General features: G+C 44.0%; 2 protein-coding genes and 1 pseudogene across 3 annotated transcripts; 2 read left to right on the top strand and 1 right to left on the bottom strand.

The window, feature by feature from the left end:
• Positions 1-24,654, top strand: NSUN4 (NOP2/Sun RNA methyltransferase 4). 2 transcript variants are annotated; one of them, XM_020289637.2, is made up of 6 exons: positions 1-116; positions 4,611-4,954; positions 10,738-10,892; positions 16,268-16,428; positions 20,616-20,740; positions 21,659-24,654. In XM_020289637.2, the coding sequence occupies exons 1-6, from the start codon at positions 24-26 to the stop codon at positions 21,933-21,935; spliced, it is 1,155 nt and encodes a 384-aa protein (XP_020145226.1). In that variant the 5' UTR covers positions 1-23; the 3' UTR covers positions 21,936-24,654. The 2 variants fall into 2 exon arrangements, with proteins under 2 accessions (XP_020145226.1, XP_012631520.1); XM_012776066.3 differs by lacking the exon at positions 1-116 and adding an exon at positions 3,162-3,480.
• LOC105877492 (sperm head and tail associated protein-like) lies at positions 1,383-3,130 on the top strand. Its single transcript, XM_012776064.3, has one exon. It carries the CDS (start codon positions 1,469-1,471, stop codon positions 3,128-3,130), a length of 1,662 nt encoding a protein of 553 aa, XP_012631518.2. The 5' UTR covers positions 1,383-1,468.
• On the bottom strand, positions 14,415-14,850 carry LOC142864823 (transcription initiation factor TFIID subunit 13 pseudogene; annotated as a pseudogene).
• Positions 24,655-24,715: the final 61 nt, after the last annotated feature.

Raw genomic sequence — 24,715 nt, forward strand, 5'->3', positions numbered from 1 at the left:
ATTACCTAGCGGCGCACGCTGACATGGCCGCGCCGATACTAAGAGGTGTCCGTAAGGTGCTGAAGCATGTGGACTTCGCGACGGTCCCGCGGAGACATCGACATAAGAAGAAATGGGTAAGATCTGACTCGGGGCGCAGAGGGAACAGTAACTGCAGTGTCTGACCGCCGCCTCTCTGGTAATTTCTCCAGCCCTTCTATTTCCCCTCCCCTTCGGTTACGTTCGTTACTCCCACTTCTCTAGACCCCCTAGGCGTCTTCCCTACGCCATTCAGGGAGCGTCATTAGTCTCCTCCCTCTCCCGTCTGTTACGTCACCGCCTCTGCCCGCCCTTTTATTTCGTCACAAGTCTTAGTGTCTTCCACTTGTTACGTCTGTAGCCTCCTGACTCCGCCCCTCTAAGTTATGTCACACCTCCGTCCTCGTCCTCATTCTTTTAGTTACGTCACCGCCTATTGTTTCCCTGCTGTGCTTAGCTTGGGTCCCCATTACCCCTTACACTTCCTTCCCTTCCCCCCTTACCCCCATTTCCCCCAACCATTTCCCCCCATCCTATGCCCTCTTCTCCTCCTTTCCTCATTGAACTTCCCTCCTGGCGGTCCTCACCCCTCGGAAAACATAGAGACCACCCCTTCCCTCCTTCTCCGACGCCCTGCAGGAAAGGATTCAGCCCCTTCCTCACCCTCCAGCTGCCTCTGGCGCCCAGAAAAGGTTACAGCGACCATACTGCCGGCCTTTCCCCAAACGCAGGCAAAAGGTGCAACGACTCCTCTTACTCCCCGGACACTCCCCACTTCTCCAGAAATCCTTTCTCTTGCCTCACTGGTAGCCCTGGAATTTCTTCCATAACTGGCACACCTCCCTGCCTACCCCAACCAATGCCCTCTCCGCCCCCACCTCCCCCATCTCCACCCCCCCAACCTACCATACGCCCAGTGAGATGTTGTTTTGAACCCTCTTCTCCCCAACTCCTTGAAAGGGTCTACTGCCATGGGCCCAACCTCTCAGGTTCCGCCCCTCCGAGTCCTTATTTTGACCGGTCTAGCCTTCTAGGGTCACCATCTCTCCGTCAGCGGAGCCCTTATTGCAGCTGGATCAGTCCCCCAAGAATCCCGCGCCCCTGTCCTCGGCGCCCTTACGTTGACCAGCATACTTACGTCTGTTACTGTAATGGATACCCTTCAGTTTTGGTAACCAGCCCGGTGACTTCCCCTATCCTCACTCATCAGCCCCCAGGAACCAGCTCGGTGACCTCCCCTCAGCTCACTCACATACACTTAGAAACTGGCTCCGTGGTTTCACCTCCCCTCACTCAAAAGTCCCAGGGAACTTGCCCTGTGATTTCGCCGCCTCCTACCCATAGGACCCTGGGAACATGCCTCACAGTGTCACCTCCCCTTTCTCACCGGCCAGTGGAAACTAGACCTATAGTCTCCCCAGCCCTATCTCACAAAGTTGTGGAAACTGAGATGATGATGTCACCTCTGATCTCTGACTGGTCCTCAGGGAGAAGTTATAATGACCCTCCTCTTTCCACAACATGTTCTCCACCTACTGACAACTGTGGCTGTCTTAAGCCTGCAGACTCTCGTGAACCTAAACCACAGCTTGACCTGCCCCTTGAGAAAAATTGTGGCCTCCCTTTGCAGGCAGGCATGTCTGGCTCTCCCAGCTTACCTCAGGAGAGCACTTATCATTACTCTCATCTTTCCTCAGATTCCTACATACCTGCCCCTGGAAGTCCTCACTGTGCCATCCGACTGCCCCCTGGGAGTAGTACTGGTTCTCCTTGCTCACGCCAGTCCCAGGCTCCTGAAAAGCCTTGCTTTGAGTCCCTTTTGTCCTGGGAGGCTGGTGGGAACTCTTACTTCTTCCTAACTCCAGGCTCCACAATTTCTTGCCCCCCCTGTCCCCAGGAACCATCTATTCCCCACTGTCCTTATTCTGCCCTCTCCTTCCCTTCAACCCTGGGCAACCTGTTTATATCTTTACCCCAGTCACCCTCTCTGCCCACCCCAGTTTGCCCCCAAGTGAAGTCCCCTAAATCTTCGGAGTTAAGAGAGTCATGTACTCCCCACAAGGGTCACTCCCTAATTAATACTCCCCACCACACCTTTCCTTGCCAGCCCAAGCCCTGTAAGGCCAGCCCCTCTTCTCCACCTCCCTCCTGCCCCCCTGGCCTTTCTGGTTCTTCTTGTATGGAGCCATCCATTACAACTCCTTCAAATTCCTGCCCCAAAGAACTTCCTCCAGGGCCTCCCTTACCCACTGTGGTCCCTAGAATCCTCAAAACCATTCTTCCCACTTCCCTTCCCCTCCGCCTTCCTTGTGATCCTGTCTTTCCAAGTAGTTATGCTCAGAGCGGCCCCCGTGGGCCCCTCATAAGATTCCCTTGCAGTACCCATGTATATTCTGTGCTTCCCTCCACCCCCCATCACTGCCCAGTCTCTGATTCCCTCAATCACTCCACAGGCCCTGCTCAGTGTCATAACCATCCCATAGTACCCCCCTGTGGCATCTGCAGCACTCCCAGGGGCCCACCCCAATCTCATTGCCAGCCTGTGGTGCCTCCTTGTTCTACCCACATCTATTCTTTTATACCTTTGAGAACACCCTTTGACCCCCAATGTTTACCCATTGGCCCCCGAGCCCGTACCTGCCCTGATACTGTCCCCTGTGGTTTCCATACCTACTCTGTGGTCTGTCAAGATCCTTGCAAAGGGTCCCTCCAGATTCCCTACAGCTGCCCTTTGCCTTCATGCAAGGATTCCGGATGTAGTCCTGATCCCAGCTGTAGTTCGACTATTGTTCGTGAATGCCATAGTGGTGAAAGCCACACCAAGCTTACCCATCAAAGCCAGAGTAGTCATCTGAGCAGAAGTCAGAGCCAGAGCAGTAGTGTTCACCAAGACACAAATCAGGGTGAGATTCTCCAACTTGGCAGAAGTCGGGGCAAGAGCAAGAGTCCCCATCATGGCAGAAGTCGCAAACGGAGCAAGAGTCCCCAAAGTGGCAGAGGACAAGGCCAGAACAAGAGTCCCCATTATAGCAGGAGCCGGAGTAAGAGTCCCCCGAGTCCCCGCCATGGCAGAAGTCGTCGGAGCAAGAGTCCTCACCATAACAAGAAATGAGGGCCAGAGCAAAAGTTATGACCTGACCAAAAATTCAGGCCAGAGCAAAAGTCAAAGTAACAAGACTGTCAGCCATAGCAAGCATCCCAGCTGCAGCAACCTGGACTAACTTGTGGATTCCTCATCTGAAGCCTTCATTTCCTTTTACTCTACCCTTATGCCCTTTAAACCTGACTTGTGCATGTCCTTCTCTCCTACCCCCCATAGCAGTCATCCTAGAAGTCCCTGTTTTGGTTCATACCTCAAGATTGTGTGAGCTCTCCTTATTCCATCTTACTGGGGTCTGGGAACTCCCAAAACAACCCTTAACCTTATGATTCTGAACATTATGGTGCCAGTCACTGCCTTAGGTAAGTTGCCCACATCTCTTCATCAAATGTAGAAGGGTGTTATTTTTTTTTTTTAATCTACTGAGCTGTCTGTTGTACTCACATAAGCTAGTACACATGAAAGTCCTTTTCAAAGTGAAAAGACTGTTCGGAGGAAAAGGATCTCTTTTTTTTTTTCTTGTGAGACAGAGTCGTTCTCTTGCCCGGGTTAGAGTGCCATGGCGTCAGCCTAGCTCACAGCAACCTCAAGAGTAGCTGGGATTACAGGCATGCACTACCATGCCCGGCTAATTTTTTCTATATATTTTTAGTTGGCCAATTAATTTCTTTCTATTTTTAGTAGAGACGGGGTCTTGCTCTTGCTCAGGCTGGTTTCGAACTCCAGACCTCAAGTGATCTTCCCGCATCAGCCTCCCAGAGAGCTAGGATTATAGGCATGAGCCACCATGCACAGCCAGGATCTTCTGTTTTTAAGCTTGAAGCTTCCTCATGGCTTTCATAGTCTCTTCCAGCCTTCTGCAGGCTCTCCTCAAGTCTTCTGCTGCCGGAAAGTGGCGTGCTCCTGTAGTCCCATCTACTCAGGAGGCTGAGGTGGGAGGATTGCTTGAGCCCAGGAGCTTTGGGCTGTAGTGTGCTATGCCAATTGGGTGTCCGCACTACGTTTGGCATCGATATGATGACCTCCTGGGAGCAGGGGACCACCAGGTTGCCTAAGGAGGGGTGAATAGGCCCAGGTCAGAAATAGAGCAGGTCAAAACTCCCGTGCTGATCAGTAGTGGGATCACACCTGTGAATAGCCACTGCACTCCAGCATGAGCAACGAGACCCTGTATCTTTAAAAAGGAAAAAAGTCTTCTCCTGAGCTCCCTTTCTATTTAAGTTCTTCCTGCTCCAAGGCCCCCCTTCTTGATGATCTTCACATGGTTTTGTGAGAGCTACAGCTTCCTTTCTTTCACAACTCTGAGATGGGAAGGCCACTCCCCACTACTTTTCCCTCCCAGAGTTCTTCTCTGGCAGGCAGAGGCAGGATGCAAAAGCAGGAATGGGCATTAGCTGGATCCACGTTTGCCCCTGGGCTCCAAGGTGGGGTCAGGTAGTAGGGGATAGAGGCAAGACAGGAAAAACCAATAAGCTTATTCTTTCTATTTTAGGCTGCCACAGAGCCCAAATTCCCTGCTGTTCGACTGGCTCTGCAGAATTTTGACATGACCTACAGTATGCAGTTTGGGGATCTTTGGCCATCAATCCGTGTTAGTCTCCTCTCAGAGCAGAAGTATGGTGCCCTGGTCAATAACTTTGCTGCTTGCGATCATGTGAGTGCTAAGCTTGAGCAGCTGAATGCCAGGGACTTTGTGAATGAAGCCATCTCCCACTGGGAACTGGAGCCTGAGAGTGGCCAATCTGGACCTCTATCCCCAGCATCCTGGGCCTGCAGTCCCAACCTACGCTGCTTCACTTTTGCCAGAGGGGATGTCAACCGCTTCCCTCCTGCCAGGTAGGATCAGGAACCATGTTGGGCTATCCTGAGTGCCTGCTGGAAGTAGGCATGAAGAGACCCAGGTTCTGCCCTCTGTAATAAGTATCATAATATTGCTAATATTTGTGGCATCCTTGTAGGCTAGGCATTTTTCTAAGTGCTGTACATATGTTATCTCCTTTTGTTCTGTTAACAGCCCTATGAAGTAGGTGATATTATTCCTTCTCTTACATTTTGGGAAACTGAGGTGCAGAGATATTAAGGTTCTCACTTGCTTTAGATCCCTCAGATATTAAGTGGTGCAGCTAGTATTTAGATCCAGGTGGTCTGACCCCAGAACCTGCACTTTGAACTTGCCCTGCTCTACCGTCTCCTGTAGAAAACAGCCACTTCTTACACGAGCACTCGCTGTATACTCTCTCGTATTAAAATGTGTGTTATTCATAGCAGTTTTCTCATTTTGCCCTCATAGCCACTCATCAAAGTGAGAAGGAGCCAGTTGTGGTGGTGTGCGACTATATTTGCAGCTACTCGGGAGGCTGAGGAGGGAAGATCGCTTGAGCCCAGGAGTTTGAGGTTGTAGTGAGCTACGATGACATCACTGTACTCTGGCTCAGGCAACAGAGTGAGACTCTTTTTTTTTTGAGACAGGGTCTTGCTCTGATGCGATCCTCCTGCCTCAGCCTTCCAAGTAGCTGGAAATTTAGGCATGTGCCACCATACCTGGCTAATTTTTCTATTTTTTATAGAGATGATGTCTTGTTCTTCCTGGGGTTGGTCTCAAACTCCTGGCCAACAGATATTTATTGTGTACTAAATTATAGACATTTAAGTACTTTGGTGCACAAGTTCTCATGGAGCTTCTTGTCTGGTGAGAAAGAAAACTATTAAAATATTATTTATAATTGTGATAAGTACGACAAAGGAAAAGTATAAGATGCTCTGAGGTCTTATAATTAGGAGATCTAACCCAGCCTTCTCTGAGGAAGTGACATTTAAGCTAAAACCTGAAAACTGAGTAGAAATTAAAGCTGGTGGCATGGGGGTGGGGATCAGGGTGAGAGGCTAAATATGAGGCTTCAGAAGCAGGTAGGAGACAGATTATGAAAGTCTTATAGGCTGTGTGGAATTTTGGGCATTTTCCTCTTAGAGGAATAGTAAGCCATGAAAGGTTTTAGGCTGGGGAATGACATGACCAGATTTGAATTTTAAAAATATGACTCTGGCTACTTTGTGGAAAACAGATTGGAGAAGGTCAAGGCTAGAAATGGGTATATAAAGTAGGAGGCGTTTGCAGTAGTCCTAGCTACTGTCTTGAGGGAAGGCTGTATGCTCATGAAGAATGAGAGATGAGGCTGTAAAAGCATATGTGGGAACCTTGACTGCCAGGAATTTGCAAGTTGGGGTAAGGCGATTTTTCTGGTGGCACAGGATTGATTGCAGATGGCTGGGATTACCAGGCTGGTTGGCTTTGGGTCATGTCCCCTTTAGTATATATTGTTGTGAATTGCCAAGATCTGTTGCAGAGAACTGCTGAAAAGAGTTTCTGAGCAGTTGAAAGGCAATAATGCACAGTGATTGTAAGCATGGACTTTGGAGTTAGGCAAACCTAGATTTTGCTCCTGCCCTTACCACTTACTGACATGTGGCACTGGATAACTGAGCCTTCATTTCCTTATCTGGAAAATAATCTGGAAAATAATAGCAGTAATAGCTAACTCTGTAGCTCATTATGTGCCAGTCAATGTGTTAAGCAGTGGACTTATGTTAATTCCTTCAATCCTAACAGTAACTCTTTTTTTTTTTTTTTTTTTTTTGAGACAGAGTCTCGCTTTGTTGCCCAGGCTAGAGTGAGTGCCATGGCATCAGCCTAGCTCATAGCAACCTCAAACTCCTGGCTCAAGCGATCTTCCTGCCTCAGCCTCCCGAGTAGCTGGGACTACAGGCATTCGCCACCATGCCCGGCTAATTTTTTGTATATATATTAGTTGGCCAATTAATTTCTTTCTATTTTATAGTGGAGACGGAGTCTCGCTCTTGCTCAGGCTGGTTTCGAACTCCTGACCTCGAGCAATCCGCCCGCCTCGGCCTCCCAGAGTGCTAACAGTAACTCTTATCTGGTATGTACTCTTATTGCAGATGAAAGAAACTGAGGCACAGAGAAGTTGAGTAATTTGCTGAAAGTCACACAACTAATGAGCAGTTGTGCTGGGTTTGAGATCTATGTAGTCTGGCTCTAGAATTTAGGTTTACCTGCCTCATAGAGTTATAGTGAGGATGAAATGAAATTATGCATATTAAACACCTAGCAATACAGCACTCGTCAATAGTACTTGTCTGTATTGATGGTATTCTCATCAAAGTTATGCTCAGGAAGATCATTTTAGTCACTGTGTAGGGGGGTGACAGATTGGGCCAGATTGGAGACCAATTCAGAGGCATTGGCTATAGGCAGAACCATGGAGTAAGAACCATGTGGTCGCCTAAATTGATTGAGGTACTTAGCACCTACTCAAGGAACTCCTCCTCAGGGAGGACACTCTGAGAGTAATGAGGGAAGCAGCCACAGCACAGATTTCTGGAGGTTTTTTTGTCCTTCCACCAAAACCCCTATATATTTGGGTTTTTTGCTGCCTTATTCTGAGGGCTCCCAATGAAATCAAGGGGATCTTAGGCTGGGCGTGGTGGTTCATGCCTGTAATCCTAGCACTCTGGGAGGCCAAGGTGGGTGGATTGCTCAAGGTCAGGAGTTCGAAACCAGCCTGAACAAGAGCGAGACCCCATCTCTACTATAAATAGAAAGAAATTAATTGGCCAACTAATATATATATATATATATATATATATATATATATATATATATATAAAATTAGCTGGGCATGGTGGCGCATGCCTGTAGTCACAGCTACTTGGGAGGCTGAGGCAGGAGAATCGCTTGAGCCCAGGAGTTTGAGGTTGCTGTGAGCTAGGCTGATGCCACGGCACTCACTCTAGCCTGGGCAACAAAGTGAGACTCTGTCTCAAAAAAAAAGGGGGGGTGGATCTTAACCTCTCAGGAGTTCAAGGATGTGTTCAGGGAGTACAAGAAGCCCCTGAAATTGCCTGCGAAAGTACGTATTTTTCAGAAAATAAAAATAAAAATAAAAAGTAAAATATAAATAAATAAATATAAATAAAATATAAATATAAATAAATATAAATAAAATAAATATAAATATATATAAATAAATATAAAATATAAATATAAATAAATAAATATAAATAAAAAATAAAAAAAGTATGCTTTTTCAGAAAGAGGAGCTATAGCTTTTAGCAGATTCTCAAAACTGTGAACCAAAAAAAGGTTAAAGAGTGATACAAAAGGAAGGAGCTTGATGAGGATGAGTTTTATGGGCCAGTGCTGGTGTGATAGCAGTTTGTGCCTTTCTCAGATTTCTCAGTCTTTTTGTCACTCTCTTTTGTGAGGCATGAGGCATATAGTTTCAAAGACAATCCAAGCATGGTTTGGCTTTGAAAATATCCTACCACAGCCTGCACGTATATGTGAATGCTGAAGATGTTAAAGTCTCAGGACTGGGAATTGTAGCTCTTGTAGCTGACCCTCGGTGGTGCTGTGTCTTATGTCTTGTCTCCCAGACCTTTTCTGTCAAGGTTTCTGTCTCCTTGAGTTTGTCCCAAAACTTTCCACACTGAACTGCATCTAAGGCAGGGGAATGGCTGCTCACTACTAATTGCCCTTATGACAGCTGGCTTGGGAGTAGGGAGTCCTCCTATGACAGTCTGCTGTTGATCATCCCACTCCCTATGCCCATACTATTACTGCCACTCTGGTGTCTCTAATTTGTTCCTTCTAGCCCACCTAACTTTCTAAAACTCAGATCTATCTGATCATGTTGTTTTCCTTAAAAACTTTTGGTAACTGCTTATAGGTTATAGTCCAAGCTCCTTAGCATAGGTTTTAACCCTTCGTGCTCGGATGTCGAGTGTGACTCGACACGGTTAGCAAAAATTATAGAGATTAAAATTACTCTTTGAATGTATCAATAATTTGAAATATAAAAAAATCCAAATAAATAAGTTTGCATTGAAAAGAAACTCCAGTTTATTATTCTATTGCCGCGCTTTGTAAAATCTGGGGTATTTAAAAAATTAAATCCCTAGTAGAATAAAGGAATCGAGAAAAAAGCAAGCGAGTACAAAGGGTTAAGACCTTTTACGATCTGGCATCAGTCTGCTTTCCAACCTCAATCTCATGCATCTTATATTTCTACACACACCAGCTTTCTCTCTGTTTCTGAAAGAATTTAGGAGTTTGTGCACTTCTATGCCTTTGCTCGTTCTTTTTCTACTCCTTGGAGTGCTCCTCTTACTTTATTACCTAATGAAGACCTCCTATTCTTCATCAGGCCTAACTCAGGTAACTCTGACAAACACAGTTGGGGGCCCTTCTCTCAGAATCCTTTAAGCGCTTTGTATCTTAATATATAACCCAATAAAACTGAGTTCCTCTTATGTGCCAGGTACTGTTTCAGGTTTTGGGGGTATTATAATGAAAAAAGGAGACAAAATCTCTAAATCCCTGCCCTCATGGAGGTAATATTATTATTGTTGTTGTTATTATTTTTTGAGACAGAGTCTCACTCTGTCATCCTGAGTAGAGTACAGTGGTGTCATCACAGCTCACTACGGCCTCAAACTCCTAGGCTCAAGCAATCCTCCTGCCTCAGCCTCCTGAGTAACTGGGACTACAGGTGCCCACCAGCATGCCCAACTAATTTTTCTATTTTTGGTAAAGATGAGCTCTTGCTCTTGCTCAGATTGGTCTTGAACTGCTGACCTCAAGCGATCCTCCCATCTCAGCCTCCCATAGTGCTAGTTTTATAGGCATGAGCCACTGCACCCAGCCTAGAGCTAGTATTCTAATAGAGGGAGATAGAAAGGGAGAAAATACATAACACAGAGACACGTACACACACAGTGGTATATGTTTAAAGTGAATAATAAGTGTTTTATTTTTTATTTATTTATTTTTGAGACAGAGTCTCACTTTATTGCCCAGGCTAGAGTGAGTGCCATGGCATCAGCCTAGCTCACAGCAACCTCAAACTCCTGAGCTCAAGTAATCCTACTGCCTCAGACTCCCGAGTAGCTGGGACTACAGGCATGTACCACCATGCCCGGCTAATTTTTATATATATGTTTTTAGTTGTCCAATTAATATCTTTTTATTTATAGTAGAGACGAGGTCTTGCTCTTGTTCAGGCTGGTTTCAATCTCCTGACCTCAAGCAATCCGCCCACCTCGGCCTCCCAGAGTGCTAGGATTATAGGCGTGAGCCACCGCGCCCAGCCAAGTGCTTTAAAGAAAAATAATGCAGGGTAGAAAGGTAGAAGGTGATGGGAATTGGGGGCTGTTATTTTAGATAGTCAGGCAATGCCAGTGCCTCTGATGAGGGAACTTTTGAGGAGAGAACTGAAAGAAGTGAGGAAGCAAATCAAGGATATTTGAGGGAAGAGTGTTGCAGGCAGAAGGTACAGCAACTGAAAAAGCCTGAGACAGGAGCATGGCTTAATTAAGGTTAGCAAGGTGGCTAGCATGGCTACATTGAAGTAATCTATGTTTTAAAAGGATCACTCTGCTTCTGTGTAGATGAATAAGTGAGTGAAAAAGTGAGTGTGGGTCTGAGAAATGAGTTTTTGCTCAATGGAGCCCAGTGGCCTCTGAGGACAGGGACTTGGTGGCCTTGACTCCCAGTAGGTGTCCTAACCTGGAATTTGATAATGTGATCTCCTCTCTTTCAGACTTGGCAGTCTGGGTGTCATGGACTACTACCTGATGGATGCTGCTTCCGTGCTGCCTGTCCTGGCCCTTGGCCTGCAGCCTGGGGACATTGTGCTTGACCTATGTGCAGCCCCCGGGGGAAAGACACTAGCATTGCTTCAGACTGGCTGTTGCCGTAAGTCAGGGTGCTGGTGTCTTGGGCAGAGAGGGCTTCTCATCTCACCTAGCCAGGGGCATACTGAATACGGTAGGCTCTCTGGTCCCTAGGTCAGAGGAGGAAATAATGGCTTGCTTGCTAAGCTTGTGTCTTTTTTCTGTTTGCAATTATTTCCTCCCTTTTTCTGTCAGCTTATCAAGGAAGATTGCTGAGCAAGGTCTCTGAAAGCAGATTAAAGCAGGGATCTGGCCAGGCACAGTGGTTCACACCTATCACCCTAGCACTTCGGGAGGTTGAGGTGAGATGACTGCTTGATCCCAGGAGTTTGAGATCAGCCTGAGAAACATAGTGAGAGTCTGTCTCTACAAAAAATTAAAAAATTTACCAGGCACAGTGGCACACACCTGTAGTCCTCGGCATCTGTTTACTTTGTCTCTAAGATTAAGTCCCATCTCTTTAGCCTGCCTGCTGAAATGATAAGATCTGGCTACAGCCACCATTTATATGCTTTATATGTTACTCTTCCCCAGGTTTTATGTGCTTCAGCCACACTCTACTGCTCTGTTGCCCAAATAAGCCTTTGCTCCTATTAAATTTTCTGCTAGAATTCCCCTACTTCATCTCAGCTGGGCTGTCTAAATCCTTTTGATTTTCAAGCATCAGCTCAAGTGTGCCACCTCCTGGAAGTCTTCCCTCATGACTTCTGCTAGCCGGTTCAGAAATGATACCTCTCTCCCTATGCTCCCACCCCATGAGCATTACCCTTACAAGTATTAGCACAATAGCCTTGCCTCAGAGTTTTACTGTATGTGTATCTTCTCCCTCTTCAAGATTATGAATTCCTTGGGGATAGGCCCAGGTCTTATTTATCTCAGTAGTGTGCCCTAGCCTGGGTCTTGTGCACTGTGTCACTTCAGCCATCCATTGCCCAACACCTTGCCTTATAATAGACAGTATTACTCCTTGAGGCCCTGAGAAATATCCACAAAGTGCTGTGATTTGCACATCCATGTGGAGCTCAGCCAGGATTCTCTTACCATGTGCCTGAGCCTTTCTGTAGGCTCAGACCCTTCTTTTCCAGTTCTTAGTGGTTTTTTTTTTTTTTTTTTTTTTTTTTGAGACAGAGTCTTGCTTCATTGCCCAGGCTAGAGTGAGTGCCATGGCATTATCCTAGCTCACAGCAACCTCAAACTTCTGGGCTCAAGCAATCTTCCTGCCTCAGCCTCCCGAGTAGCTGGGACTACAGGCATGTGCCACCACGCCCAGCTAATTTTTTCTATGTCTATTAGTTGGCCAATTAATGTCTTTCTATTTATAGTAGAGACGGGGTCTCGCTCTTGCTCAGGCTGGTTTCGAACTCCTGAGCTCTAGCAATCCACCCGCCTCGGCCTCCCAGAGTGCTAGGATTATAGGCGTGAGCCACCTCGCCCGGCCTCAGTTCTTAGTGGTTTGAGTTAGCCTCCAGCCTCATGGTAGGCCCATGGGTGATTCAGAAAGGTATCACATTTGGTTTTAGTCTTCTGGATGTCCAGAGGCAGTGGAGAAAAGATGGTGACATAGGCTTAATGGGTCCAATGCGAGAGGCTGGCCTGTGTTAATCTGACTGAATGATGTTGGAATCCATCAGAAGGGAGATAAATGAGGGTAGGATTACTTGGAATAGGAAGAACTTTGAACTACCATGTTTCCCCAAAAATAAGACAGGATCTTATATTTATTTTTCCTCAAGAAGACACCTTAGGGCTTATTTTCAGGGGATGTGTTATTTTCCCCTCAAAGCCTCAGCTTGCAGCACGCACAGGATGGCTGGGACCTGACGGGGAGCCGACCTTGTTGGTGGGGCTGCCCGCATCTTTCCGGTCACCTCTGGGATAGTAGCTGTCATGGTGGGGCAGATGAGAAGGGCTGCTCGTCCTCTTTACCGCTCTGGGAGGAAATGCATGGGTTGTGCAGATAATTGCATAGTCACACCCATCACTAGGTCTTATTTTCAGGGTAGGGCTTATATTGTGTGAATGCTTAGAAATCCTGCTAGGGCTTATTTTATGGGTAGGTCTTATTTTTGGGGAAACATGGTAAGAGGAGGAAGAAGGGCAAAGGAGAACTAATTGAGAGTTGTTCTTCTATAAAGTATGCTAAACTATCAGCACCTCACCTTCATCCCAGCTTCTCACCCAAATAGCTAACTCCTTGATCCCAGGAAGATAGGATTCCAGCATTTCAGTGCAAGAAGGAAACTGAGAGTTTACTTAGTCTAGCTCTCATATTTTATGGAGGGGGAAACTGAGCTCTGGAGAGATTAAATAACTTAAATCTTGCAAGACTTGGAGGTAGAGCCAGAACTGGAACCCATCTTTCCTTTTTTTTTTTTTTTTTTCTGTTTAAGTTTTCATACTTTATTCCTTGTATTAATAGGTTGAAAAAGTAAAATTTTCCCAAGCACTGACTTATAGGTAATGTTTATAAGTGGCACACAAAAAGTTCAGTTTCACAAAGAGTAACATTCATTGATCTATTTAAATGCAATTTTAATCCTAATTTTAAGCTAAGTGCAATAATAATTTAATACAATAAGCTACATACACACAAAACCTGTATATCCTGCACTGCAAAAGTAGTTTCTATCTAGTTCTGCTTGTGCAATTGGTGAAATAAAAAAAAAAAAAGACAAAAGTAGTTTCCACAGACACATACGGTTTTTATCAAGTACACATTTCCACAATGAACAAGTACTTACAAATATGTTAATAAAACACTGTCCTAAATGCTTATCTTGCCATGAATGCCATTCAATTTTTAAGCAATGCTATTCTTGCTACTGAAAGCATTTATTTTTAGAAGCTTTAATTTGATCTGGAAAATGAGTTACCCCAAAACTTAACAAATAGTATGTTATAAGCCCCAAAAAGTTTTAAATCAAAAAAGCCTTCCAACACAGAACCATTCACATGAAACTTTCAGTTTCTCCAAAAAAAATAAAATCATTCTTGTTATCTGAAAAAAAAGAATAATAAAACAAATTATCTTTTAAGATAGACATTCTTACAAAAAACCTTTATTTTCCTGTATCATCTCCTTAAAAGAAACACAAAAACGTTCACTATAATACCTCTCAGACTACTTTTGTATAAAAACTTCAGTGTACATAAAGCACATTTCAGCTATCATAGAGTCAAAGATGCCATTTAAATTTCACATATTAAACAGCTACAGTATAGCTTACAAGGACACAAATACACCTAACACATAAATACTATTTCATCCTTTAGATAGTCAAAGTCAGAAGAAATTGCATGGTTTGCAAGGTACTTTAACTCATGTGTGGTCATTAAAACCAAATAAGTAATTCAAGTATGGTCATATAAAGGCAGGCAATTAATCCAATATCACTCTAAAATCTAAGGCATAAAAATAAAGGCAGAAAACTGTGTTTCTCCACCTTTCATTTACATAGGTAGGTATCAAGACCTTACTATAGAAAATATACAATTATTATATACATTTTCCCTAGAACATAATGGGAGTTTCAGTTACTACAAAAGGTGTCAAGATCCATAGTTTCCTTCATCAAATGCTTTTCTAGCTCGTTTCAATTCTTCATTCATAGTAAGTAAGTCTTAACCCTAGCAAACTTCCTTGGGTCCTTTCTAATCAGGAAGATGATATCTTCAACTTGTACTCGGCCTTGTCTTCCAATTGACATTGCCTTGTGAGTCATGTCAGTGATGAACTCTATGACAAGGTCTTCAAGAATATCAACTGACTCGGTATAAGGATTCTGGTCATCTCCAAAGCCATACATCATACATCTCAATTCTTTAGAAAAAAGTCTCTTTGTTTTACCCTGTCCACCTTCTGCACCTCCTCCAGTTTCTTCATTTTCTTCCTCATAGGTGGCATCTTCCTCCTCATTGGCCATCCTACCAGTCCGCAAGCCTACAGCCCCCCCATCTTTACTTGTCTCAGTTTATATCCTCCTGCAAATTCCTCTAGAGCAGGGAATCTAATCATTACTTCTTTGAGTGCCCTCAAAAATTGTAGGAACACTAAGCTGGTTCACAGTAGTGACCACATCTGTTAGGTAAGATATATACCCTTCAGTTCTTCTCCACAGTTCTGACTCTTCCTTGTCGTATCATGACGTTGAGGCCAGATATCAACTGTGATTTATCATCAAGCTTGCATTAATATTTTCCTTAGAGCTAAGAGCAAAGTGAGATATTTCTTGAACTAATGTCTATCAAAAAAGAGAAAATGAAAAGGTAGATGGTAAATCAGAATTAGGTTTGGTTGTATACAATAGAAAACCCAACTAATTGCCTTAAAGAAGAAACATTTATTTCTCTCTTACATAAGAGAAGCTGGGATATATGCTGTACAAGGCTGGTATGAAAGCTTCATAATCATCAGGGACTTAAAGCTCCCTTTTCCTTTTTGCAACCTATTTTATTGCTATTGTCATCCTCAGGATTGCCTCATGGTTCAAGATGGCTGCTGGACCACCAGTCATCACATTCAAATTCAAAACAGGAGAAAAGGATTGGGCAAAAGAGGTTCATCTCATCTCCTAGTTATGCAGCTTTTTTTTTTTTTTTTTTTTTTTTTTTTTTTTTTTTAGGAGACAATCTTGCTCTATTGCCCAGGCTGGAGTGATATGATCATAGTTCACTGCAACACAACTACCTTGAACTCGTAGGTTCAAGTGATTCTCTCACCTCAGCCTCCTGAGTAGTTGGGACTACAGGCATGCACTGCTACAACCAGCTAATTTTTTTTTTTTTTTTTAAAGAGATGGGGTCTCACTATGTTTCCCAGGCTGGTTTTGAATTCCTGGGCTCAAGTGATCCTCCTACCTTGGCTTCCCAAAGTGCTGGAATTACAGACATAACCCACTGCATCTGGCCTGTGTCAGCTTTTAAAAGCATTTTTCCAGAATTCCCACATGATACTCTGCCTAAAACTATTTGACCAAAACTTAGTCATACAGTCATACTTGTTAAAGAAAGGCTGGGAAAGGCACATTGCACAAATAGGGGTTCTATTACTAAGGAATAAGAGGAGAATACATTTTGGGCCAATAACCTCTAGTATCTACCAAAGAAGAAGAGAGCCATATGTTTTAAGAATAGTGGGAGAGAACATATTTCTTTAGACATAAATATTCTTACCTGGTTTGCTTTATTTACTTAACCTTTCCGGATCATATAGTTGTTTGCCTTTGTAAGTGCACTCCAGAGTGACTGACGTTGAGCCACGCACATAATAAATGTCCCTGTTGCTGGGGTCTGTGTTAATTGGGATTGCCTGAGAATTGGTCTGACTCTTCCGTCAGTGCTATTGCAGGTGGGATGTTTCGTCGGGCCATGGCCTCTGAGGTGTCTTTATTTCCACAGGCAATCTCGCTGCCAATGATCTCTCCACTTCCCGAACAGGCAGACTACAGAAGGTCCTTCATAGCTATGTGCCTCAAGAAATTAGGGATAGGAATCAAGTTCGAGTCACCTCATGGGATGGCAGGAAGTGGGGAGAACTGGAGGGGGACACCTATGACCGGGTGAGTGATTCTTGACTTAGGACATCCATCCAGTTAACTATGGCCTCCCCATCCTGGTCCCAAGCCCTGGAAGGGTAGGATCCAGTCCCTGTGTTTGAGCATGCAAGGCTATTTCTGGACCTGGTGAGCTCTCCTTGGATACTTTGGGGGAAAAAAGCCACTTTACAGAATTATCAGTTCAGCTTAGATGACCAGTTTACTATATTAAAAGGTAGTTGGCTACAAAAAAAGAATTTGAACCTGAGTGGGGAAAAAAAGGTTATTAGGCTTTTTTATTTCTCAAGTCACTTGGTTGCTCAGAATCCCTCAAGAATTAAATATGAACAAGCTCATTTATTTATTTTTGAATATATGGTACCATATGCACATGGTACAAAATTCAGAAAGCACAAAAGAGCATCCAGTGAAAATTGAGTTTCCTTCTTACTTGTGTTCTATAGCCATCTACTTCCCCACCCTACTAATAACCCTTGCTTCTATTTTTTCTGTATCTTTTAAAATATATCAATTTGCATATATAAATATGTATTTTTTAAAAAAGAATAGGAGTGGTAGTGTATTATACTCACTATTCTGACCTTTGTGGTTTTTTTAAATTTAATAATGTATCCTAGGGTTCAGTCCTTTTTAGTTTTATGTTTGTTTTTTTTTTTTTTTGAGACAGAGTCTCGCTTTCTTGCCTAGGCTAGAGTGAGTGCCGTGGTGTCAGCCTAGCTCACAGCAACCTCAAACTCCTGGGCTCAAGCGATCCTCCTGCCTCAGCCTCCCGAGTAGCTGGGACTACAGGCATGAGCCACCATGCCCGGCTGATTTTTTTTTATATATATATATTAGTTGGCCAATTAATTTCTTTCTATTTTTATGGTAGAGACGGGGTCTCGCTCAGGCTGGTTTTGAACTCCTGACCTTGAGCAATCTGCCCGCCTCGGCCTCCCAGAGAGCTAGGATTACAGGCTTGAGCCACCGCGCCCGGCCGATTTTTTATTTTTTTATTTTTTGGAGACAGAGCCTCACTCTGTTGCCAGGGGTTGAGTGCTGTGGTGTCAGCCTAGCTCACAGCAACCTCAAACTCATGGGCTCAAGCAATCCTCCTGCCTCAGCCTCCCGAGTAGCTGGAACTACAGGCATGTACCACCATGCCTGGCTAATTTTTTTCTATATTTTTAGTCGTCCAATTAAGTTCTTTCTATTTTTAGTAGAGATGGGTGATCTCGAGCAATCCGCCTGCCTCGGCCTCCCAGAGTGCTAGGATTATAGGCATGAGCCACTGTGCCCGGCCTACTTTGTGGTTTTAATGTTCATTTCACTGGTTCATTTCACTGGTGGTTAATGAGTTTGGATGCCTTTTCATGTGTTTATTGACGATTCATTTTGTAGTAAGAATTCAAGTCTCTTTTTTTTTTTGAGACAGAGTCTCACTTTGTTGCCCAGGCTAGTGTAAGTGCCGTGGCATCAGCCTAACTCACAGCAACCTCAAACTCCCAGGCTCAAGCAATCCTTCTGCCTCAGCCTCCCAAGTAGCTGGGACTACAGGCATGCGCCACCATGCCCGGATAATTTTTTCTATATATATTAGTTGGCCAATTAATTTCTTTCTATTTATAGTAGAGACGGGGTCTTGCTCTTACTTAGGCTGGTTTGGAATTCCTGACCTTGAGCAATCCGCCCGCCTCGGCCTCCCAGAGTGCTAGGATTACAGGTGTGAGCCATTGCGCCCAGGCTAGAATTCAAGTCTTTTGCCCATTGTTTTTCTATTTGGTTATCTGGTTTTTTCTTATTGGTATGTGAAAAGTTCTTTAGGTATTCTGGAAATGAGTCCTTTATGAATATATTTATTGCAAATACATATTGCAAGTACAAAACATAATTTCTTAATTTTAATGTAGTCCAATTTATCACTGTTAGTGCTTTGGGGGCTTGAGATACCTTTGTTTATCCTAAAACAATGAAGATATTATTCTATGTTATCCTTTACAAACATTTTTATTTTACCTTTCCCATTTAGATCTTCAATCCATTTGAAATTGATGTTTATGTATAGTAAAAGAAATAAGGATACAAAAAATGATATCTAGTTGACCCTGTACCAATTATTGAAGATTATTCATTTCCCATTGTTCTGCAATGTCTCCTTTGTCATAAATCAAATACTGTATGTATGGGTCTATTTCTGGACTGTGTTCTATTGGCCTATTTGTCTTTTTTTTTTTTTTGAGACAGAGTCTCGCTTTGTTGCCCAGGCTAGAGTGAGTGCCATGGCGTCAGCCTAGCTCATAGCAACCTCAAACTCCTGGCTCAAGCAATCCTCCTGCCTCAGCCTCCCGAGTAGCTGGGACTACAGGCATTCGCCACCATGCCCGGCTAATTTTTTGTATATATATTAGTTGGCCAATTAATTTCTTTTTATTTTATAGTAGAGACGGGGTCTCGCTCTTGCTCAGGCTGGTTTCGAACTCCTGACCTCGAGCAATCCGCCCGCCTCGGCCTCCCAGAGAGCTAGGATTATAGGCGTGAGCCACCGCGCCCGGCCTATTTGTCTTTCTTGTCAAGAAACTATACTGTCTTTGTTGCTGTAGCTTTTTTTTTTTTTTGAGACAGAGTCTCACTCTTGCCCAGGCTAGAGTGCCATGGCATCAGCCTAGCTCTCAGCAACCTCAAATTCCTGGGCTCAAGCAATCCTTCTGCCTCAGCCTCCCAAGTAGCTGGGACTACAGGCATGCACCCCCATGCCCGGCTAATTTTTTCTATATATTTTTAGCTGTCCAATTAATTTCTTTCTATTTTTAGTAGAGATGGGGTCTCGCTCTTGCTCATGGTGGTCTCAAACTCCTGAGCTTGTCAAACGTTCCACCCACTTCGGCCTCCCAGAGTGCTAGGATTGTTGCTGTAGCTTTGTAATAAGGCTTACTGTCTGTTGTAGTAAATCCTCCAACTTTGTTTTACTTCAGATTTCTCTTGGGGCCAGGCATGTTGGCTCACACCTATAATCCCAGCATTTTGGGTAGGGTGTGGTGGCTTTTGCCTGTAATCCTAGCATTCTGGGAGGCTGAGGTGGGAGGATCACTTGAGTTCAGGAGTTTGAGACCAGCCTCAGCAAGAGGGAGACCCCCATCTCTACTAAAAATAGAAAAATTAGCCATGTGTTGTGGCGTGCGTCTGTAGTCCCAGCTACTCGGGAGGCTGAGGCAGAAGGATCGCTTGAGCCCAGGAGTTTGAGGTTGCTTGGAGATATGAAGATGCCACTGCACTCTACCCAGGGCAACAGAATGAGGCTCTGTCTCAAAAAACAAAACAAAAACAACAACAAAAAATTCTCTTAAGGAAACTTTTCTTGTTTTCTTTATTTTGCCCAGAGTTAAAACCAAAACAGACACATTCTTTTGTCATCTTCTTTTGTGGGCTAGATTTTTTTTCCTAGTTTACTCTAATTGAGTGTGTAACCCTTTGAGGATTTGGCTTTGCTATAGATTTTCATTCCAATTATCCTCCTCAAATAAGCACAATGCCCTGTTTTCTGTTCTCATAGGCTTAAGGACAGAGCTCTGAAGCACTAAGACATCTTTCTAGGGTAATAATTGATTATTATTATTATTTTTTTTGAGACAGAGTCTCGCTTTGTTGCCCAGGCTAGAGTGAGTGCCATGGCGTCAGCCTAGCTCACAGCAACCTCGAACTCCTGGGCTCAAGCAATCCTACTGCCTCAGCCTTCAGAGTAGCTGGGACTATAGGCATGCACCACTATCCCCGGCTAATTTTTTCTATATATATTAGTTGGCCAATTAATTTCTTTCTATTTTTAGTAGAGACGTGGTCTCGCTCTTGCTCAGGCTGGTTTTGAACTCCTGACCTTGAGCAATCCGCCCGCCTCGGCCTCCCAGAGTGCTAGGATTACAGGTGTGAGCCACCACACCCAGGCCAATATTGATTATTTAATGATAGTTGTTTGTGTGTTGGTTTTAGTTTTTTGACCAGCCATGAATATTCCTAAATACACTATTTTCCCACTAATCGTTTCATGATTGTCTACCAGGTTAAAATGAAAAGCTTTGTCAGGTACTCTGAAATAGAGGGATGGGGATGGGGAGTACTCCATAAAATTCCCAGGCCAAGGGCCTAAAACAGCTCTGGCCTAAGGAGGAGGAGCCTGTAAGGAGCTTTACTACTTTACCCTTTAACATTCTGGGCAGGTGCTGGTGGATGTACCTTGCACCGTAGACCGCCACTCCCTTCATGAAGAAGAGAACAACATCTTTCAGCGATCGAGGAAGAAGGAGCGACAGATGTTGCCAATGCTGCAGGTGCAGCTTCTTGCGTGAGTAATAGATTGATGAAAACTTACGAATTTGTGCCAGAGTACCCTAGTTGTCTGGTCACCTGGGAAACTGGGGAATTGGAGGCTTTTGCCAAGACTGTTACCCATAGAGGGGTCTTCTGGCTGGGGATCTGCCTAGAGGAAGCAGAAATCATGAGATCTTCCCTGAAACATAAAAACCCTATCTGATAAGACATATATACCAGGGTGGGTGGCACAGATTCACTCATGCTATTTTAGTGAGTAGCACATGTTTGAAAAATAGCTCCTGAGCCCAAGGCTCGGTAGGGTTGGCTTGAGGACTCAATCCATAGCCAGCGTAACAGTTTGGTCAATAACCAGAGTCAGAGCTTAGGACATCATTTTTTTTTTTTGAGACAGAGTCTCACTCTGTTGCCCAGGCTGGAGTGCCATGTATCAGCCTAGTTCACAGCAACCTCACACTCCTGGGCTCAAGCAATCCTTCTGCCTCAGCCTCCTGAGTAGCTGGGACTACAGGCATGTACCACCATGCCCGGCTAATTTTTTCTATATATGCTTTTAGTTGGCCAATTGATTTCTTTCTATTTTAGCAGAGATGGGGGTCTCGCTCTTGTTTGGGCTGGTTTCGAACTCCTGACCTTGAGCGATCTTGCCTCGGCCTTCCAGAGTGCTAGGATTACAGGCGTGAGCTACCGCACCTGGCCTATCAGGTCATCATTTTAAGAAGACTTCCTAGTGGAGAGCTCATGGAGTAAGGTTGAGTTGTGCTCTGTCTTGAGAATAACTTTTCAGACAGTGTTGCTGTGAAAGGGACTTTAGAGCCTGTGTAGCCTAGCCACCTATCCTGTAGTAGACTTCCTCTGTCTTTTCAGCTCCTTATGTTGCTCTTTCACTACTGGGAAGCTTACTAGTCACTGCTTCTCTTTCTGGTTTCAGGGCTGGACTCCTTGCCACCAAACCAGGAGGCCACGTTGTCTATTCTACCTGCTCACTCTCACAGTTACAGAACGAGTATGTGGTGCAAGGCACCATTGAGCTCCTGGCCAATCAATACAGCATCGAGGTTCAGGTGGAAGACCTGGCTCACTTCCGAAGGCTTTTCATGGACACATTCTGTTTCTTCCCATCCTGCCAGGTTGGGGAGCTGGTAATACCGAACCTCATGGCCAATTTTGGGCCTATGTACTTCTGCAAAATGCGTAGACTGACGTAGCATCACCTTTTCCCTGAAGTAGGAAGACAAAGGGTATATACTGTGTTGGAGACACTGGAAACTGGAACCAATGGCAGAGATGTACTCTGGAACCTGTCTCCATCCTGTTCGAGTTTTTCTACTGACAGCTTTCAACAGTAGGAAGTAGGAATTTTACTATCCTGCTGTCCAATTGTGGAGCATCAGCAGGTTTCTAATTCACTGATTACCACTCTTCCTCCACAATCTCCAACCTGTGCTAAAGTTTGCTTACGGGCTTAGATGAAGGAGCCAGTGAGCAGGCTCACACTTTAAGTTGTAAACTTGAGAAGAAGCATTTAGCCAATAAAATTGTTGAAGCTCCATAGATTTGGGGCTATAGTTGGGGGCTTCATGTCAGTCCAAATGCCATTAGTTCTATTTGTACTAGCTGGTTACAGTTGAAGTGAGCTTCACCTGCACAATCTCGAGCAGCCAACAGGCCCAAACAAACCTACCTAGTTTCTCCATATGGCCCATGATCTAATTTAAGGAAAAGTAACTAAAAATGTTAAGCCAATGCAAAATAATCTGCTTACTTACATTGAGAAAGCTCTCCTGAGCTAAATAATTCCAGTTACTCTTCCTGCTGTCAACAGCACTTCTGCTTAAGCATGGCTGGGGAAGCTGCTTCTGCTACAGAGCTGTCATACTCTTTTGTGTGTTTCATCCTTTGTTCATCTGTCTAGCAAGTATTCCCTGACCTCTTGTGTGACAAGGAGCTCTTGGAGGTGTAGCAGTTGGGATTGTGGGAGATAATCAGGCTTCCTCACCTTTGGAATGGCAACTCTACTCCTTTTGCTTTCTGAACACTTAGGAATCTCCTGATGTTTTGTTATATTCCAGATTTTTATTGTTTCTAGTCTGTGGCTGAGCTCTGGTACCTGTTCTTTGGCCCACCCCCAATCTCTCAGAGCTCTTCCCTTGGCATCAAAGGGCTTCACTGCACACAGTTTGTGTTCAGGGGCAGCATTGCATCGTTTACTGATTGTATACTAATTATATTGTTTTTGTAAATTTAGCCAAAAGAAGGTAACCTGTAGTGGCAGGAATATTAAAAATTGTTCATGGTCATTTGCAGAGTTTTTTAATTAAAAAGAATTTTTTTTCCTGAGAAACTGGTCCTTGTGCAGAAAAGGGTGTGTAACTTTAGAATACCCGAAGGCTTCTTGGCTTTTCTCATTTTCATTATTCCCTGTTTTCCTCTTCCTGCCACTACTTTTGTCCTTTGTGCCTTTCCTGCTAATCCTTATTTAGGTATTAGAGGTGTTGATTGAGAAGGACTTTAGCTGAGATTAAGCCTTCTCTTGGGATTTGCATGGTAATTCAAGGCCTTGGAATACCTTCCAGACTCAAAATCAAGTGAACCGAGGAAGATGGAGCTCCTGGGAGCTTGGCTGGTGCTCTGAGTAGGACCCTAACCAACCTCCATTTGTGGCATATAGTCCCTGCATGCTGTTTACTCTGCACAGTAGTTAGTATTTGCTGAGGCTAGGAGGCCCCAGGTGCCTAGGTTTCTACCCTTGTGCTCCTGGATATCCAGCCTGGTGCTAATTGAATGCTGAGCAGTGGTAATTCAAGAGGAGAGGGCCTCTTGTCCCCAGAGTCATAGTCTTAACTGGGGACAGACAGACCTAGGTAAGAAAAGCGGAGAACTATTTTGAAACATAATTTATCTCCTGTAATTGAACATTCAGCTATCCTATTACTCAGTTATTCCAGTACTGGGGATAAATCTTAGAGAAACTCATACATGTACACCAGGAGACATGTACAAGAATGTTTATAGCAGCCCTATTCACAAAAGCAAAAGCCTAGAAACAACCCAAACGCCTATGAGCAAGAGAGTGAGCGAACAAACTGGAATGTTCACACAATGGAATATTATACAATTGACAGAACAAATGAACTATAATAATACCTAACAGTATGGATGAATCTTAGCAATAAAATATTGAGTGAAAAAAATTTAATTCCCAAAGTGTAGCATGGTGTCCTTTTTGAAATAAAGTTTTTTTAAAGTTATTATTTATATATAATTCATCAATTTTAAATGTACTGTTTAATGAATTTGATAATTATATATAATAGTATAGCCACCATCACCATTAAGATGTGGTAAATAATTCTATCTCCTGAAAAATTCCCTTGTGCTCCTTTGCACTCACCCTCCTTGCCCCATCCCTGGTCCCAGATAACCACTGATCTGTTTTCTGTCACTACAGTTTTGCCTATTTTAGATTTTCATATTGTAGAAGATAGAGTTGGTTCACAGCTGGATTGCAAAAGCTCTGTCTTTATTGCTGAGGACACCCAGATGTCTGGTTTTTACTCTTGGTCAAGATAAGGGTATTGGGATTTATAATTGCTGTTTAAAGTCTGAAGCTCCTCTGGTGACCCCTAGGGTCACTCACTCTACTGAGGGTTTGCAACTGGTCTAACTAGTGTCTGGCTTGATTACATAGTCAGAGTAATGTAAAAACCTTGCTGGGAACTTCTGATTCGAGCTCTTTCAAAGCCAGGATTCCTCACACAGATCATGGTGATTCAATCCAAAGACTTCAGGCAGTGCAGTCCATGTGTGAATAAGGACGGTGGGGAGCTTATACTTGGGATGTTTTTCAGATTCCTGTTGTTTACCTGCCCAGTCTTTCTCTTGCTGCCCTGTGTCCTTTGTCTTTAAATAAAAATCTTAGTTGACTATGCTGTGTGAAGTTCGGTGAATCTTTTCAAATATCTGATCTTGGGAAATTTTGCACATA

This window comes from Microcebus murinus, chromosome 2, assembly GCF_040939455.1.
Source record: "Microcebus murinus isolate Inina chromosome 2, M.murinus_Inina_mat1.0, whole genome shotgun sequence".
Classification (NCBI taxonomy): domain Eukaryota; kingdom Metazoa; phylum Chordata; class Mammalia; order Primates; family Cheirogaleidae; genus Microcebus; species Microcebus murinus.